The 18,490-nt window shown below is 32.6% G+C and overlaps 1 protein-coding gene across 3 annotated transcripts in view; it reads left to right on the forward strand.

Annotated features, from left to right (window-relative positions):
• Positions 1–18,490, forward strand: part of nAChRalpha4 (nicotinic acetylcholine receptor alpha4) — a 247,799-nt gene that overhangs the window by 186,257 nt on the left and 43,052 nt on the right. For all 3 annotated transcript variants that reach the window (XM_003699335.3, XM_076541545.1, XM_076541543.1), the window contains exons 6-7: positions 7,168–7,283; positions 11,181–11,349. In XM_003699335.3, coding sequence (XP_003699383.2) covers positions 7,168–7,283; positions 11,181–11,349 — 285 coding nt within the window. The remainder of the gene's footprint in view (positions 1–7,167; positions 7,284–11,180; positions 11,350–18,490) is intronic.

Here is an 18,490-nt window from a genome sequence, read left to right on the forward strand (position 1 = left end):
AAAATTATAAATACGTGGATATCTATAAGTTTGAATGAAGTTTATTTTTTGGTTAATATACGTTCTTTCACACATATAAAACAGTAGTGTGATAATTAGGTGCATGATTTGGGACAATATTTATAATTATACGGCCAAATATCGAGGGACCGTAAATCTACACACGCAAGAAGCGATTAAGTAGATTTACCAGAAGCCTCTGATGTGGCTGATAAAACGGTATACCTGTTGAGTGGTCTCCGGAGGCTTGTTAGGTACACGTTACGAACGTATGTATATTTGCGGTTCCTGGCAGAAAGGAACGCGATTAATTTCGGTTTGACTTGCTAAGCAAAATTCACGCTGCGATGAATCTTGCGCCGTTCGCGAAAGTCTGCCAACTTTTGCGGTTTCCGATACTGGATACTGCGAACGAGACATGGACGACCTTTCGTCGTGTTAAACTACTCGGTTTAATTCATTGACAGCGATAGTGCACGGGAAATTTTCGACGCTCTCGTTATATTGCCGCTAATTATATGGTTCAGTGGTAGTACATTCGCGTGGAGTTTGGGGTATCGCTTCTTGAGTTAGTAGCTCATTTAATTTCAAATTTGTAATGCAAATTTGTTGTCATTTAGTCAAATTTGAAAATTTTGAAATTTTCAAGTTTAAAAATTTAGGAATTCAAAATTTTAGAAATTTCAAGTTTAGTAATTTAGTATTTTAGAAATGTTGAGATTTCCAAATTTTCAAATTTAGGGATTTTGAATTTCTTGAATTTTCAAGTGTCCAAATTTTCAAATTTAACAATTTTGGAAATTTTCAAATTGACAGACCTTCAATTATCCAAATCCAAAAATTACAAAATTCAGATACATTACAACCTTCAAAGTTCCTAATAAAAAGATTAAAAAATTGCTACTGGCACAGTGCGCTCTACGGCAATATAACGAGAGACAACCTCTAACCTACTTAACCTCTTACATTTCGCTATAAAATCACACTCAACAAGCAATTCCTATTAAATTACAGCCAACATGCATAAAAAGGTGAACCATTCCATAAGTGGACAGCAAACGTCCATAATTAACCATATATGCAATATTAATGAATGACAAACTTTAAAGAGTCAATTCATTAATGGCGGCCGATATTCATTCCACTCTCCATGTTTGATATCGCAACGTTCTAACTGCGACACCTTCCTACAAAATCAGTAACCCACGCAATGTGGAGGGGGAAAGGTGGTCGGTCACGGAGAATTGGAAATTCGCGTTAATTCGCCGGATGTTCGGCAGAAACGTGTTGGAACTTCTCGGACACTGGGAAAGTGAAATATTCACCGTAGTGTCTGGCGTTTTCCATTTAACACGCGATTGTGCAATGTCGGCCACGACATTCGAGATTGCGGCCACTCCCTGCTACCACGTGGATCGCAATTTTGCCGGTGGTAATGATCGCGACAAAGCCGGCGATAACGAATAATTTCACGAACTCGTTACGCGGTTGAAAAACACCGAGTAATGTTCGAAAATATTGTGCCCGGCAGGTTTATTTGGAAAACCTTGTTTTTATTATTTTCTGTTGGGTGAACATTGGTGAAATGTAGGGAGGAATTTACCTGTAATGTATTTGACGATATAGGAAGATAGGCGAATAAGAAAAGACCAAGTATAGTAAAATGACATAACTTTACTGAGCGTCCTTAATCGAATAAATTCCTGCTGTTTTTATCCGCAATTATTGGACAGCACGTAATATATTATGTAGTTTAAGAGCCATATAAATGAGTAAATATGCAATAAAATAGATAGGGAACGCGAGAATGGGAAACAGAAATATGAAGAAGTAGAACAAAACAATCGATTGAGATTCACAGCCAGCGAAAAGGACATTTGGCAAAGTTGCCAACCTCTCGAAGTGCTCTCGTCCGAGATGAAAGTGCTTTCCGAATCCTACCGTGAAATCTATGAAGAGAATATATTCTGAATATATTTATCCTTCCGTGTCTGGTATCGATTCGATGCAAGATTCTGGATTCTGGACATAACTTCCGTTCTGCTGACGATGGTTTTCTTCTTCTGAGAACGGAAATCTGAGAATCGTTAAATTGCGATAAATTTTATGATCCGAGAAACAGAAGAACGTAATAACTTTATCGTTAAATGAGACGTAATGGATGGCAATTATGCATAAAAAGCTCCCACTCTTGTAGGAATCTAATTATTGACTGCTATGGATATTATTGGGTTATGCTGAGTGTTCTTGAAGAAGAATATGCTGGGCGAAATTATTAATACAATTCGAGCTAATGTAATATCAGCTCGAATCAGCTATTAATATCAGCTAATGTAATAATGTAACCTAACCTCATAAATTCTCCTAAACTAACCTAACCTCATATGAGTGTTCTTAATGTAACCTAATTTGAATAAATCTAACCTGAGTAGACCTAACCTGATATGAATAGACCAAATTTAACCTAACCTCATATGAATATTCCTAAACTAACAAAACTTCATATGAGTATTTCTAATGTAACATAACATGATATGAGTAGATGTAATTCAATCTAACCTTATATGAGTAGATCTCAATTTACACAACCTCATATGAATTTTCCTAAATTAACCTAACCTTATATGAGTATTCCTAATTTATCCTAACCTGCTATGAGTAGATCTAATTTAATCTAACCTGATGTGAATAGATCTAATTTAACCTAACCTCATATGAAATTTCCTAAATTAACCTAACCTGATATGAGTATTCCTAATTTATCCTAACCTGCCATGAGTAGATCTAATTTAATCTAACCTGATGTGAATAGATTTAATTTTACCTAACCTCATACGAAATTTCCTAAATTAACCTAACCTGATATGAGTATTCCTAATTTATCCTAACCTGCCATGAGTAGATCTAATTTAATCTAACCTGATGTGAATAGATTTAATTTTACCTAACCTCATATGAAATTTCCTAAATTAACCTAACCTGATACGAGTATTCCTAATTTATCCTAACCTGCCATGAGTAGATCTAATTTAATCTAACCTGATGTGAATAGATCTAATTTAACCTAACCTCATATGAAATTTCCTAAATTAACCTAACCTGATATGAGTATTCCTAATTTATCCTAACCTGCCATGAGTAGATCTAATTTAATCTAACCTGATGTGAATAGATCTAATTTAACCTAACCTCTTATGAATAATCCTAAATTAACCTAACCTCATATGAATATTCCTAAACTAACCTAACCTTACACGAGTATTCCTAAATTAACCTAACCTGATTTGAGTAAGTCTATTTCAACCTAACCTACTAGGAATAAATCTAACTGAATCTAACCTGATATGAGTATTGCTAATCTAACCTAACCCAGTATGAGTCGACTTAATGCACTCTAACCTAAATTGGTTAGATCAACACCTAACCTGACATAAGTATATCTACATCAAATTCTAATCCTAACCTAACATAACCTAATTTTTATGGGAACTTTTTATGCATAAATACCATAATGTTATTTTATTACTTTCTATCAAAAATATAATTGATTTAAATAATTTTACAAATGATTAAAAATATAAAATTAAAATGTCATAGATGTATCTGACGCATGCATTGTCAAATGTTAAACTTGACTATACAAATATCTATAATTGTTTATAATAATTTACATACTCACACATGCCACTTTACACATACACGTTACACTCACACACACGTACACACGAATTATCCTCACAGTTTCGGGATTGAGCACACCATCGTCGATTGTATTTGATTATTGAACGCCGATAGCCAAGCAATTGCATAACAGTTATTGGTATAAATATTGCGCTAATTGTGCGACGTTCTTGTGTATTATCGTTGCTTAAGAAGTCTCTGTCGATACTTTTGTATGTATGAAGTTATGCTTGTGTGCACTGTTTTACGTGCATACAAATGTGTTCTGGATGTGCAACGTTCAACAGATTAAACAGTTAGTGATCAACAATACCGTGCAAAAGATCGATGTGCAATTTAAAATAAACAATTGTTCAATTTCGTTTCTTGTTTTTTGAAAAACGTCAACAAACACAACACTACCGATCGAGGATCTTTTACAAGTTTTATGACAATTAATTTTAATTGGTACTCGTTGAATTTGTAAATTATATATGGAATTATAGTATCAGGTCCTTTGAAAAGTTCTTACATATGTTAGCTATAGGTTACGTCAAGTTAGGTCTGCTAGTAATAGGTTAGATTTTATTAAATATGTTAGGTTGTTTTAAATTTGTTTATAATGGGTTAGATTTGAAGTATGTTGAGTCAGGTTATATTAAGCATTTTGTGTTAGGTTAGGTTTCATTAAGTATTTTGTATTGGGTTAGGTTTCATTAAGTATTTTGTATTGGGTTAGGTTTCATTAAGTATTTATGATTGAGTTAGGTTTCATTAAGTATTTTGCATTAGGTTAGGTTTCATTAAGTATTTTGTATTGAGTTAGGTTTCATTAAGTATTTTGGATTGGGTTAGGTTTCATTAAGTATTTTAGATTGGGTTAGGTTTCATTAAGTATTTTGGATTGGGTTAGGTTTCATTAAGTATTTTGGATTGGGTTAGGTTTCATTAAGTATTTTGCATTAGGTTAGGTTTCATTAAGTATTTTGGATTGGGTTAGGTTTCATTAAGTATTTTGTGTTAGATTAGGTTTCATTAAGTATTTTGCATTGGGTTAGGTTTCATTAAGTATTTTGGATTGGGTTAGGTTTCATTAAGTATTTTGGATTGGGTTAGGTTTCATTAAGTATTTTGCATTAGGTTAGGTTTCATTAAGTATTTTGGATTGGGTTAGGTTTCATTAAGTATTTTGTATTGAGTTAGGTTTCATTAAGTATTTTGGATTGGGTTAGGTTTCATTAAGTATTTTGGATTGGGTTAGGTTTCATTAAGTATTTTGTGTTAGATTAGGTTTCATTAAGTATTTTGCATTGGGTTAGGTTTCATTAAGTATTTTGGATTGGGTTAGGTTTCATTAACTCTGTTTATAATAGATTAGGTTTTATTAAGTATGTTGAGTTAAGGTTTTGTTACATTAAGTCTACTTATAATGGGTTAGATTTTATTAAGGTTAGGTTAGATTTTAAGTGTATAGGGTTAGGTTACATTAAGTTTATTTATACTGGGTTAGATTGTATTAAGAATATTAGATTGGGTTAGGTTACATTAAGTCTGTTTATAATATGTTAGATTATTTTAAGTATGTTAAGTTAGATTAGGTTATATTAAGTCTTTTTATGTAAACTTCGGTTGTATTAAGAATATTAAATTGGGTTAGGTTGATTAAGTCTGTTTATAATATGCTAGATTATTTTAAGTATGTTAAGTTAGATTAGGTTATATTAAGTCTTTTTATGTAAAGTTCGGTTATATTGAGAATATTAAATTGGGTTAGGTTACATTAAGTCTATTAATCATAGGTTATGTTGTTTTAAATATACTGCTTTTGGTTAGGCTCTATTAAGTCAGTTTACAGTAGGTTAGATTTTATTAAGATTATATTAAGTGCTATTAAAATTTTCTTCAATTTTGTTAGAGCTTCTTAAGATTTTCTTAAACTTCATTAATGTTTTATTAAATTGTATTGAATTTTTATTAAGGTTTGATGAAGTAAGTCCATCTTAATAGAACCTTAGGTTAGGGTACGTTAAGTCTACTCATCTGAGGTTAGGTTAAGTTAAGTCTACTCATGCTAGGTTATAAATGAAACTCATTGCAGCTTAATTGTCTCTGAAATTAAACTCCCGCATCTCTGTTGCATTTTCAATTATCTACCAACATATGTAAAAACTTTTAAAACGACCTGATATTTTCACACATTTCATATACCTCATTTTGATATATTTCACTCATACATGACCGGTAGATTAAATACAATATTAAAATCAACCCTCATTAACATTAATAAAAAAAATTGGTGTGAAGCATGAAAGAAAAAGCGAAAGCGAAAAAATTTTGCACGGTATCGTGCATCCAAGTTATCGCTTGAATTCGAAGCATTCGCTTTAAATCGCTTAGAGAATAAAAGCTCGCGCCAGAAAGAGATCGAATCGAACGCTGATCAATCATGGAAATCGCGGGTGCAACAAATAACAGCAACATCGCGTTGAAATAGTGTATCGATGACAAAAAATAAACGGTTGTCGCCAGTGCTGGGTCGATCGTGTCCGAATGATCGAAGAAATCGATAGAAAAGACAAAAAAAATCAGCCGGCGAGACTATTCGTTTCTCCGATCGATAAAAAATATATATTAGGACTCTGCTTAGCGATTAGTTGTTCATTTTTTTCAGTGTCGACTTTGTTTGTTCGTCATGCTGCACAATATAGTTGAAAGCGAAGGCATACATAGTTGAAGAGGACGTTCCGCTGAATAGTTGACTAGAGATTCTTTCTTGGGCCTTCGTGTTTGGATCGCCCGTTTTCGTCCAGACTATTTATATTAGTGTTTTGCTCCCGTTGCGCTTTTGCGAACACTAAGTGCATCACGAGACATGCACTTTAACTTTCATTTCGGAATTTATTGTTCGTACTTAGCCCGTATACGCGGACTGTCGTCTGGAAACTACTTGTGACATGAACGAAATTTCAATTCTTATTGGACATTTTTTTTTTAAAACATTTTTAAATATTTATGAAACTTGTGATGTTTAAAAATTTCTCATTTGTTATCAGAATCTCATTTGTTGTAATTTTATCAAGTCTTAATAATTTTTATAAATTCATTTATATTTATGTGTATAACTATTTAAAAATTCATTCGTTATAGCAATAAAAATTTCTCCATCTACAATGCAAACAAAATATTTTTTAAACTTGTCACAATATTAAAAAATTTTAAATTCACTTATTACAACATTAAAAGATTAATTTTTACAAAATTAAAAAATTCATGTTTCATAATATCCACAGGTTCATACTTGTCTAAATTATTACAATAACAAATAAATTTTTTATAATATTAATTAAAAGGCAATGACAATGTGTAGGTTATGTTAGTGTCACAAGGCATCCAGACAGCATTTCGTATTTTTTCCGAGTAAATTACACGTGGGCATGAATAATCCTAACCGAAGAAGAAAATGGAGGAGGAACGATACTAATTGCTTGGCTCTTTTGTTTCGCTTAGGTCGATTTAAGACACATGGACGAGAAATCGGGAAGCAACGTGGTGGACGTTGGAGTCGATCTGTCCGAGTTCTACATGTCCGTAGAATGGGACATTTTGGAAGTACCTGCAGTGCGGTGAGCATATTTCACTTACTTCGCGTTATATTGCATTTTTCATATATTAGCTGTTACGTTGCAAGAAAGCAGTATTCTGAATACTCTGTATAGTCTTCCTCTAGGAAAAATGGCGACTAACGAAAAGACAAATACATAGAAAAGCATCGTCTTTCATAAAAAAAAACGGCGATATATGGAGATGAAACATCAGTCTTCTTAAACCTTCAAATATTATGGATTTACAGATTTAGAAATTTTTAAATTATCCATCTTATAAATTTATGAATTTTGATCCTTCTAAAAATTGCAATATAATAAGAGTTTACTGTAGATCTTACTTCTCTTCTCTTCTACAAAAGTCTGCACTTGTTTCAATAATTTTTAACTTGTATTCTTTTGTTAACAAAACGACAGTTATTAAAATTTGATATTAGATAAGAAATAAAGTAGATACCTTGATATTTACCTGCTAGATAAATGACCATTTATAATTGATATACTGTACATTGTATTGTATACTAAATATATTGTACACTGTACTATAAATGATATTATAGTATTTGAGTTAGTATTACATCCCTTAAAATTAAGAAAAGTGATGTTGGTTCTTCGTAATTCCCTGGAGCCCCTAGCGTAGGGAAATATCGAACCTCCCTTGTATCTACACACATATTACATACAAAAAATTTTATTTGACACATTAACTGCCATACTAAAGCAATAAAATCCACAATTACTTACATTTCACTTTGCATAAACATTAAAAAAATTATTTGTCTAATATCCTACAATATCCATTAATCATAACAACAAATATTTTTAAATAACAAAATGAATAAATTAGTAATAGTACATGTGAGTAGTGAATTTAAGAGTTACCCACACATGAGTGATTTAAAAATTGATGGTGACATATGTTAGTAATAATCTTCCGTTGAATTTCTTCAGCGAGAATCGCACAGAAAGTCGATATCCGATTCTTTAACGACTCGTTCTTTTTCCTCGAGCGACGTGACCCCGGATCGAATCGGTTTTTCGGTGGATATTTAAACGACTTGTCACGCAAAGAGAATATCATTGCTGTAGTCAAACGGGGCAATGGTCAGACGGTTCTAAATTGCAACCGGGATTTCGATCGATCCACGTTCGACAGCCTCGTGCTGCAAAATCGTCGTCTGTTGAATAAACCTTAATGAAAAATCGGATTTCAACGTTTAATTCCTATTCACCCTGCTATACTCTTTGAGAAAACGATCAGAGGATTATTTTTACACGTTGATGGCCCTTTTGAGAAATTTTTGCTGAGCTCTGACAGTTCAATATGTGTTGTGATAGGCTTGTCTGGGACAAATGGTGATTTGGGAGAGAAAAGGGTCGTTTTAGTCGTTGATTTTTAGTGGACGAATTTTTTAAATTTATTGAGGGACGTGTTTTAAAGTTAGTAAACTTTTGAACTCAGATTATGAGGTTATTATGATATTTAGTTGAGTTGTTGAGTTATCAAGTTATCAGGATAATGAGTTGACAAGTTAGTAAAGTATTAAGTTAGGATATCAAGTTACACAATGCATCAAGTTACCACAGTATCAAGTAACCAAGGTACCAAGTTACCATAGTAGCAAGTTATCAAACTATCAAGTTACCAAGATATCAAGTTACCAAACTATCAAGTTATCAAAGTATCAAGTTACCACAGTATGAAGTTACCAAAGTATCAAATTAACAAGGTATCAAGTTACCAAAGTATCAAGTTATCAAGGTGTAAAGTCACCAAACTATCACGTTATCAAAGTATCAAGTTACCACAGTATGAAGTTACCAAAGTATCAAGTTATCACAGTATGAAGTTACCAAAGAATCAAATTAACAAGGTATGAAGTTACCAAACTATCAGTTATCAAAGCATCAAGTTACCACAGTATGAAGTTACCAAAGTATCAAGTTATCAAGGTATCAAGTTACCACTGTATCAAGTTACCAAGCTATCAAATTACTACAGTATCAAGTTACCAAAGTATCATGTTAAGAAGGTATCAAGTTACCACAGTATCAAGTTAAGAGGGTATCAAGTTACCACTGTATCAAGTTACCAAGCTATCAAATTACTACAGTATCAAGTTACCAAAGTATCATGTTAAGAAGGTATCAAGTTACCACAGTATAAAGTTAAGAGGGTATCAAGTTACCAAAGTATCAAGTTAAGTAGATATCAAGTTATCAAACTATCAAGTTACCAAGATATCAAGCTACCAAACTATTAGTTATCAAAGTGTCAAGTTACCACAGTATGAAGTTACCAAAGTATCAAGTTATCAAGGTATCAAGTTACCACTGTATCAAGTTACCAAGCTATCAAATTACTACAGTATCAAGTTACCAAAGTATCAAATTAACAAGGTATCAATTTACCAAAGTATCAAGTTATCAAGGTATCAAGTTACCACTGTATCAAGTTACCAAGGTATCAAATTACTACAATATCGAGTTACCAAAGTATCAAGTTAAGAAGGTATCGAGTTACCACAGTAACAAGTTACCAAGTTATCAAGTTACCAAACTATCGAGTTATCAAGGTATCAAGTTACCAAAATATCAAGTTTAGAAAGTATTGAGTTACCAAAGTATCAAGTTATCAAACTCTGAAATTGCAAAATCCCTAAATCCCCAGATCTACAAATCTGTAAATCTCCAAATTTCCAAATCCTTGAATTTCCAAATCTCCAAATTCCCAAATCCCTAAATCCCCAAATCCCCAAATCCCTAAATCACCAAATTTTCAAATTTCCAAATTTCCAAATTCCCAAATTCCTAAATTCCTAAATTCCTAAATTCCTAAATTCCTAAATTCCTAAATTCCTAAATTCCTAAATTCCCAAATTCCCTAAATTCCCAAATGCCTAAATTCCCAAATGCCTAAATTCCCAAATGCCTAAATTCCCAAATTCCTAGATTCCCAAATCCCCAAATCCCTAAATCCCCAAATCCCCAAATCCCTAAATCACCAAATTTCCAAATTCCCAAATTCCTAAATTCCTAAATTCCCAAATTCCCTAAATTCCCAAATGCCTAAATTTCCAAATTCCTATATTCCGAAATCCCTAAATCCCTAAGTCATCAAATTTCCAATTTCACAAATCTCTAAATTCCCTAGATTCCCAAATTCCCACATTCCCACATTCGCAAATTCCCTAGATTCCCAAATTCCCAAATCCCCAAATTCCCAAATTCCTAAATTCTTAAACTTCTAACCCCCATTTCAAAATTTATAATAAAACAAAAAAATATCCAAATTCCCAAATTGTAAAAAATATACCAACTCAAAAGTCAACAAACAAAATCTCTGTACGCAACGTCGCCATTTTCCCTAGAAAATTCTACTATACGCTCCCTATAAAATACATTCACGGTATTGAAACCGTTTAACAAGACGAGTTGTAAAATTCAGCAAACTTTCAAATTGCATACTGCTATGTAACTAAAGTTTCTTCTCAATATAAACTGAGTAGCTAAAGTTAAAGTGTGCTTACTTTCATCCTCGAAGTGTTTCATTTAGATTAACATTCATGATACTGCTAATCCCCCAAACTTCTCCAAGTCGAAATGCTTATTAAAAAACTTTCGCAACAAACATTATTTTTCGATTATTTTATTAATCTTTTAATATTTTGCAATTTTTATGAATGTATGATATAATATTAATATATATTAAATAACAGTTAATATTAATTTTTGATATTTTTTATATATGATTAATAATTAATATTAATAATATTCAATATTAATATTTGTTATTTAATATATAAAATTGATATTATATTAAGTATTGAATGTCTGCCTTATATATGCATAGTGTTTTTCTTTTTGTTTAAAGAAAAATACAATAAAATAATATGAAAAATTATTCTTTTTGCGTAGAAACGAAAAATTTTACACCTGCTGCGACGAGCCGTACCTAGATATTACGTTTAATATAACGATGAGAAGAAAAACACTTTTCTACACTGTGAATATAATTATTCCATGTATGGGGATTTCTTTTCTTACGGTGCTGACATTCTATCTACCCAGTGACAGCGGGGAAAAGGTGAGTATAAATAAATAATACATAATATTTTTCATATATCAAATAAAATTAGTATGTTAATTTCATTTACTGCAAATTTCAAAATTTAGTGAATTGACTAGGGAGAAATTTATGAACCTGAAAATTTACAAATCTAAACATTTCAAAATTTGAGAAATTAACAATTAATAACCTTGCGAATTTAAAAAATTTAAAAATCTACAAATTTCCAAATTTGAGAAATTAAAAATTAAAATCTTGAGTTTAAAAATTTGAAAATCCACAAATTTCCAAATTTGAGAATTTAACAATTAAAAACCTTGTGAATTTGAGAATTTAAATATCTATAATTTTCCAAATTTGAGAAATTAACAATTAACAACCATGTGAATTTAAAAATTTAAAATCCACAAATTTCCAAATTTGAAAAATTAAAAATTAAAAATCTTGTGAGTTTAAAAATTTGAAAATCTACAAATTTCCAAATTTTAGAAATTAAAAATTAAAATCATGTGAGTTTAAAAATTTGAAAATCCACAAATTTCCAAATTTTAGAATTTAACAATTAAAAACCTTGTGAATTTGAGAATTTAAATATCTATAATTTTCCAAATTTGAGAAATTAACAATTAACAACCATGTGAATTTAAAAATTTAAAAATCTACAAATTTCCAAATTTGAAAAATTAAAAATTAAAAATCTTGTGAGTTTAAAAATTTGAAAATCTACAAATTTCCAAATTTGAGAAATTAAAAATTAAAATCTTGTGAGTTTAAAAATTTGAAAATCCACAAATTTCCAAATTTGAGAATTTAACAATTAAAAACCTTGTGAATTTGAGAATTTAAATATCTATAATTTTCCAAATTTGAGAAATTAACAATTAACAACCATGTGAATTTAAAAATTTAAAAATCTACAAATTTCCAAATTTGAAAAATTAAAAATTAAAAATCTTGTGAGTTTAAAAATTTGAAAATCTACAAATTTCCAAATTTGAGAAATTAAAAATTAAAATCTTGTGAGTTTAAAAATTTGAAAATCCACAAATTTCCAAATTTGAGAATTTAACAATTAAAAACCTTGTGAATTTGAGAATTTAAATATCTATAATTTTCCAAATTTGAGAAATTAACAATTAACACCCATGTGAATTTAAAAATTTAAAAATCTACAAATTTCCAAATTTGAAAAATTAAAAATTAAAATCTTGAGTTTAAAAATTTGAAAATCTACAAATTTCCAAATTTGAAAAATTAAAAATTAAAATCTTGTGTTTAAAAATTTGAAAATCCACAAATTTCCAAATTTGAGAAATTAACAATTAAAAATCTACCAATCTCCAAATTTGAGAAATTAGCAATTAAAAACCTAGTGAATTTGAGAATTTAAAGATCTATAATTTTCCAAATTTGCGAAATTAACAATTATAAACCTTGCAAACTTCCAAATTAAAAAATCTGCAAATTTCCAAATGTAATAAGTTTATTAAGAACCCAATGACCTTGAAAATGTTTAAATCTAAAAAATTCCGAATATTGAAAATTAACAACTAAAAATTGTGTGAGCATAAATATTAAAAAATTTCCAATTTTGCATTCACTGAATGATCCCGCACAAAGCAAGAAAACATGATTGGTTATAAAACGATCGAATATTTTTCCCGTGTAGTATTCGTTTGAGGAGTTCAAAGGTTTCAAGCATCAAGGTGAAAAGTTTCATCTAAAGCGATCCGCGCTGAATATTTCAATATCTCGCGAACAATAAGAAAGGCTGCGTCAAAGAGTCGGCCCGTTAATTAAAACTCGCTGCCTGTAAATGCACAGGTTTGTCTTCCATCGACCTAAACGTCCAGAGATATGACCAATCCCGGTCCCTTAAACCGCACCAACCGTTAATTAAAATCGCTAGTGGTCGCGATTCCCACAGTGCAATTAATTCCTTTATCTGTCGCGGGACTGGTCAATGCCCTCTGACTCTTCTTCAACTCCTCGCCTGAACGTTCAAATTTTTCACAGTAAAACGCACGGATCAATCTTTCTCAGACTTTTTATACAATTACCAAATTACTTAAAATAATTATCAAACGAATTAACTTCTATATTTTATAGTAAACTGTAAATAAAAAATATAGGACTTGGTGTTGTCTTAAATTGGACAACTTGAGGAACATAACCTCACTTTTATGCATTTTTGTAGATTGACAATTTTATTTGGTTTAACTTGACTTCAAAGGCACTATAGTGCCTTTCGCCATCTTTGTACGATCATTATACAAGATCGAAATTGGTACACGTATCTGTGTCAGAAACTGCTGCGAATAGCACTCTAACAGAAGGACAAGAATTCTGTCCGTTAAAATAATTTCGGTGGTGACGGTATACAGGGTGTCCCACTTTTCACGATTTTTCAAGTACTCGATAATGGGACAACAAATATTTTAAACAGAAGTTGATCGGTTTTCAATTGGATATTACAATAAAAGAAACGTAGAAAAATATTTCTCTGTAATTGTCAAGATCACCTTCCTTTTTATTTAAATGGCTCTTTAGATTTTCTATTTAACAGTATTATAGTACGTATCGTGCCTAACCTCTTGGGCACGACGCGCCATTATAGTGGCTTTCGCGAATGTCGTAGATTACATAGCGCCAGTGGCGCACTCTACTGGCTCACCGTTTCAATTGAATGATCATATGTTTTGATTCGCACTTTTTCACCTCGTTTTATAAGAGTAAATCAAAAGTACATTACGCATAAAAAAGGTCAAATTTAGGCAGCATGAGACCTCTTTGCACTGATACGTTATTGCAAACATTTGGAAATATCTTGTGAATTTTCTAAAAAGTAAATTATCAAAGTTAAAGTATATCATGCGCTGTTTAAAAAATTACTCCTAAAAAATAATAATGTACTATACAAGTTATAAAAACAGTATAATGCCCGTAAGACCATAATTGTGGAATCACTATAAAACAAATGGCGAAAGCAGTACTGCAAACGTAAAACAGAAGGGATGGAATGGTGGGACGAATGTAATCGGTAGTTTCCTGAGTTTGAGCGAACGAATGAACCGCGGCAACGAATATAAATCCGATGGAGAAACTTAGAATTTATGGCGGTCGTTAATCATTGTGAGAAAGTTTCGGTGGAAAGCTGGGTTTCCGCAGAATGTAAATTTTATTGAACCAAAGTCCGTCATGCGACCGATCCCTCTGTTCTGAACTGATCTATCGCAATTCTGACTCGTCTTCGACAATACGGATTTTATTCTCCGTTCGACGAGCAATTGTTATAAATCTTGAATGTTGCAAATATTGTGCGTTCACGACATATTAGAACATAGGACAATTTTTTAGAGAGCTTTAGGGCTCATGGCGGTAGATCACAGAATGGCGGTAGATCACAAAATGGCAGATTACGGTACACGGTCGGCCATGTTAATGACTGTGTACACAATAGCTATATGAATATTCGGACAGTTACTCATTTTGGTATTCGAACAATTACTCATATTAGTATTTGTACAATTACTCATGTTAGTATTTGGACAATTATTCATGTTAGTATTTGGACAATTACTCACATTAATATTTGCACACAGTACTACTCCTTCATTTATATTTTTATATGAGATGAACTGTGTTTAAACTTGTTTAAAATGTATTATACATCAAAACGTCATAATTGAAAATAAATTGTTTATACATTTTCAGTCAACAATAAATAGTAAATGTTTCTATAAGACAAGTATGATAACATTCACTCATCTGTACTGATGACACAAGTTAAATAAGTATCTCAACGTTAAGAGGACGCTGTATCCTATTAAATAAGTTTGAGGTTAGGTCCAATGGCTTTAGTGAACAGCCTAAGAAAAATTGAAAAACTAAAATTGAAGATCACAATACATCAGACTGGACCTATATTTCAACTCCAAAATATTTAAACTACTTTATATTTAATATACACCCAGAAATAAATATACAATTGAACAGAAAACGACTCCGTGCTATAAATCCTTCCTTTTGTACACAAAACTCGCTTTGTTCTCTGGTCAGCCTGTTGGCTAGCCTTCGGCTACTCAATTTTTCAGTTCCCCATAGCGCCGTCACAACCAGAAGTTTGCATCCAAAGACTCATCTATCTGCTAGCAAATGATCGCTTTGCTGCCTGAGGGGATTTGCTTCCTGTCTTTTGGGATTTCAAATTTTAGTTAGAGATCCGAATTTAAGGCTGTATCTTTTACTGATTAATACGCAATAGCCTAAATAATCCAATTCCCTAAATCCACAAATCACAAAATTACCTAGTCCCAAATTTCCAAATCCCTATATCCCCAAATCCGCAAATTTACAAATCCCTAAATCCCAAATTCTCAAATTCCCAAATCCCTAAATCACCGAATTTCAAAATTCCCAAACTCCCTAGATTCCCAAATTCCCAAGTTCCCAAGTTCCCAAATCCCTAAATCACCAAATTTCCAAATTCCCAAATTCCCAAATCCCTAAATCCCTAAATCATCAAACTTCCAAATTCCCAAATTCCCTACATTCCCAAATTCCTAAATTCCCAAATTCCCTAGATTCTCAAATTCCCAAATTCCCAAACCCCTAAAAAATCCCTAAATCGCCAAATTCCCTAAATCCCAAAATTCCCTAGTCCCAAATTTCCAAATCCCTAAATCCCAAATTCTCAAATTCCCAAATCCCTAAATCCCCAAATCTCTAAATCACCAAATTTCAAAATTCCCAAACTCCCTAGATTCCCAAATTCCCAAATTCCTAAATCCCTAAATTACCAAACTTCCAAATTCACAAATTTCCAAATCCCCAAATCCCTAAATCCCTAAATCACCAAATTTCCAAATTCCCAAATTCCCAAATTCCCAAATTCCCAAATTCCCAAATTCCCAAATCCCTAAACCATCAAACTTCCAAATTCCCAAATTCCCTACATTCCCAAATTCCCTAGATTCTCAAATTCCCAAATTCCCCAATCCCTAAAAAATCCCTAAATCCCCAAATCCCTAAATCACCAAATTTCAAAATTCCCAAACTCCCTAGATTCCCAAATTCCCAAATTCCCAAATTCCCAAATTCCCAAATTTCCAAATCCCTAAAAAATCCCTAAATCGCCAAATTCCCTAAATTCCAAAATCCCTAAACCCCAAATTTTCAAATTCCCAAATCCCAAAACTCCCCAAATTTTCCAAATTCAGTGAGTCAGCAATCGTAGGGCTCTACTGAAGAAATACTGTCGCAAACCCTGTTCCTGACATATAGAACATCCAGGTTTAAGGACACCTTGAACCAGTCCCTAGAGAACGTTCTAAGATATGACCACAGGAACTGTTCACCACATTGACCCAGTTGTACCTGACATACCTAACAATTATGTACCTGACAATTATACCTAAAAATTATGTACCTGACAATTATCCCCAAATAATGAGTAACTATACGAGAGTATGAAGCAACATAAACATCCAGCGTTAATTTCGGAAGGTCACAAAGTGTGCATTTACACCGGGCGTATCGAGAGGGCGCACAAAGGGGATCCTTAGCCAGGGACGGTTTTCGAGTGCGGACAAAGCAGCGAAGTACTGAAGTGTGGCTGTGTAGGAGTGGGTAGAAAGGTAAGAGGCGATGGAGAGCAAGAGGTCGTGGTGGAAATGAAAAATAGTCCACGTCGTCGAGCGAAAAGTAACTACTAGCTCGTAGCTACAGATAAGGGAAAATAACGAGGCCGACAGCCGCGCGGAAGAGAACTAATTCGGCGCATATTTCACATGCGTCCGCTTTGCGGCAACCTAAGTATAGGTAAGCACGCCCGTTCTCGGGGATAAAGGAATTAATTGCATGGCCATCCGTCTTTTTCTTTTCACTACGGGACGCGACATTTTGCCTCCATCGAACCACAAACCGATTCGACGTCTATGCACGACACGCCGGACCGACTGACTGGCATCTGTCAATTTCCGACGACATTTTTACGGCCACATTTGCGCAGACAATTTGACGTTGTTGATGCGCCGCTTTGCCGAGTAGAACGATTTCGTGGGCCAAGGGGATGGGGATATTGAGGGACCTGAGATGAAATGTAGCTTTCTTTCGGGTGATAACCGAAGGGATATATCTGGGAATGTGATAACTTCTGATTGGGGAATTTAGTTAGGTTTAAGGTTTTGTCTCAATTTTTCGGTTCTGGGGTTTTCAAATTTTTAGGTTATATAGTAGTAGACTCAAGGATTTCTAAATGTGGTGACAAATGCAAAAATTGTTAAATTACCTATTCTCAAATTTTCAGATTAACTATTATTAAATTTTCTAATTAGCTGCTCTCAAATTTTCAAATTACCTACTCTCAAATTTCTAAATCCCCAAATTCCCAAATTCCCAAATCCCTAAATCACCAAATTTCAAAATTCACAAATTTCCTAGATTCCTAAATTCACAAATTCCCAAATTTCCAAATTCCCAAATTCCCAAATTCCCAAATTCCTAAATTCCCAAATTCCCTAGATTCCCAAATCCCTAAATCCCTAAATCATCAAATTTCCAAATTCACAAATTTCTAAATTCCCTAGATTCCCAAATGCCCACATTCCCAAATTCCCCAGATTCCTTAATTCCCAAATTCCCAAATTCCCAAATTCCTAAATCCCTAAATCCCTAAATCCCTAAATCCCTCAATCACCAAATTCCTTAATTCCCAAATTCCTAAATTCCCAAATTTCCAAATTCCCAAATTCCCAAATTCCTAAATTCCCAAATTCCTAAATTCCCAAATTCCTAAATTCCCAAATTCCTAAATTCCCAAATCCCTAAATTCCCAAATCCCTAAATTCCCAAGTCCCTAAATTCCCAAATCCCTACATTCCCAAATCCCTAAATTCCCAAATCCCTAAATTCCCAAATCCCTAAATTCCCAAATCCCTAAATTCCCAAATCCCTAAATTCCCAAATTCCTAAATTCCCAAATTCCTAAATCCCTAAATCCATAAATTCCGAAATCCCTAAATTCCCAAATCCCTAAATTCTCAAATCCCTAAATTCCCAAATCCCTAAATTCCCAAATTCCTAAATCCCTAAATACCTAAATCACCAAATTCCTAAATTCCCAATTTCCTCAAATTCCCAAATTTCCCCATCTCGATAA

Source organism: Megachile rotundata, chromosome 16, assembly GCF_050947335.1.
Source record: "Megachile rotundata isolate GNS110a chromosome 16, iyMegRotu1, whole genome shotgun sequence".
Taxonomy (NCBI): domain Eukaryota; kingdom Metazoa; phylum Arthropoda; class Insecta; order Hymenoptera; family Megachilidae; genus Megachile; species Megachile rotundata.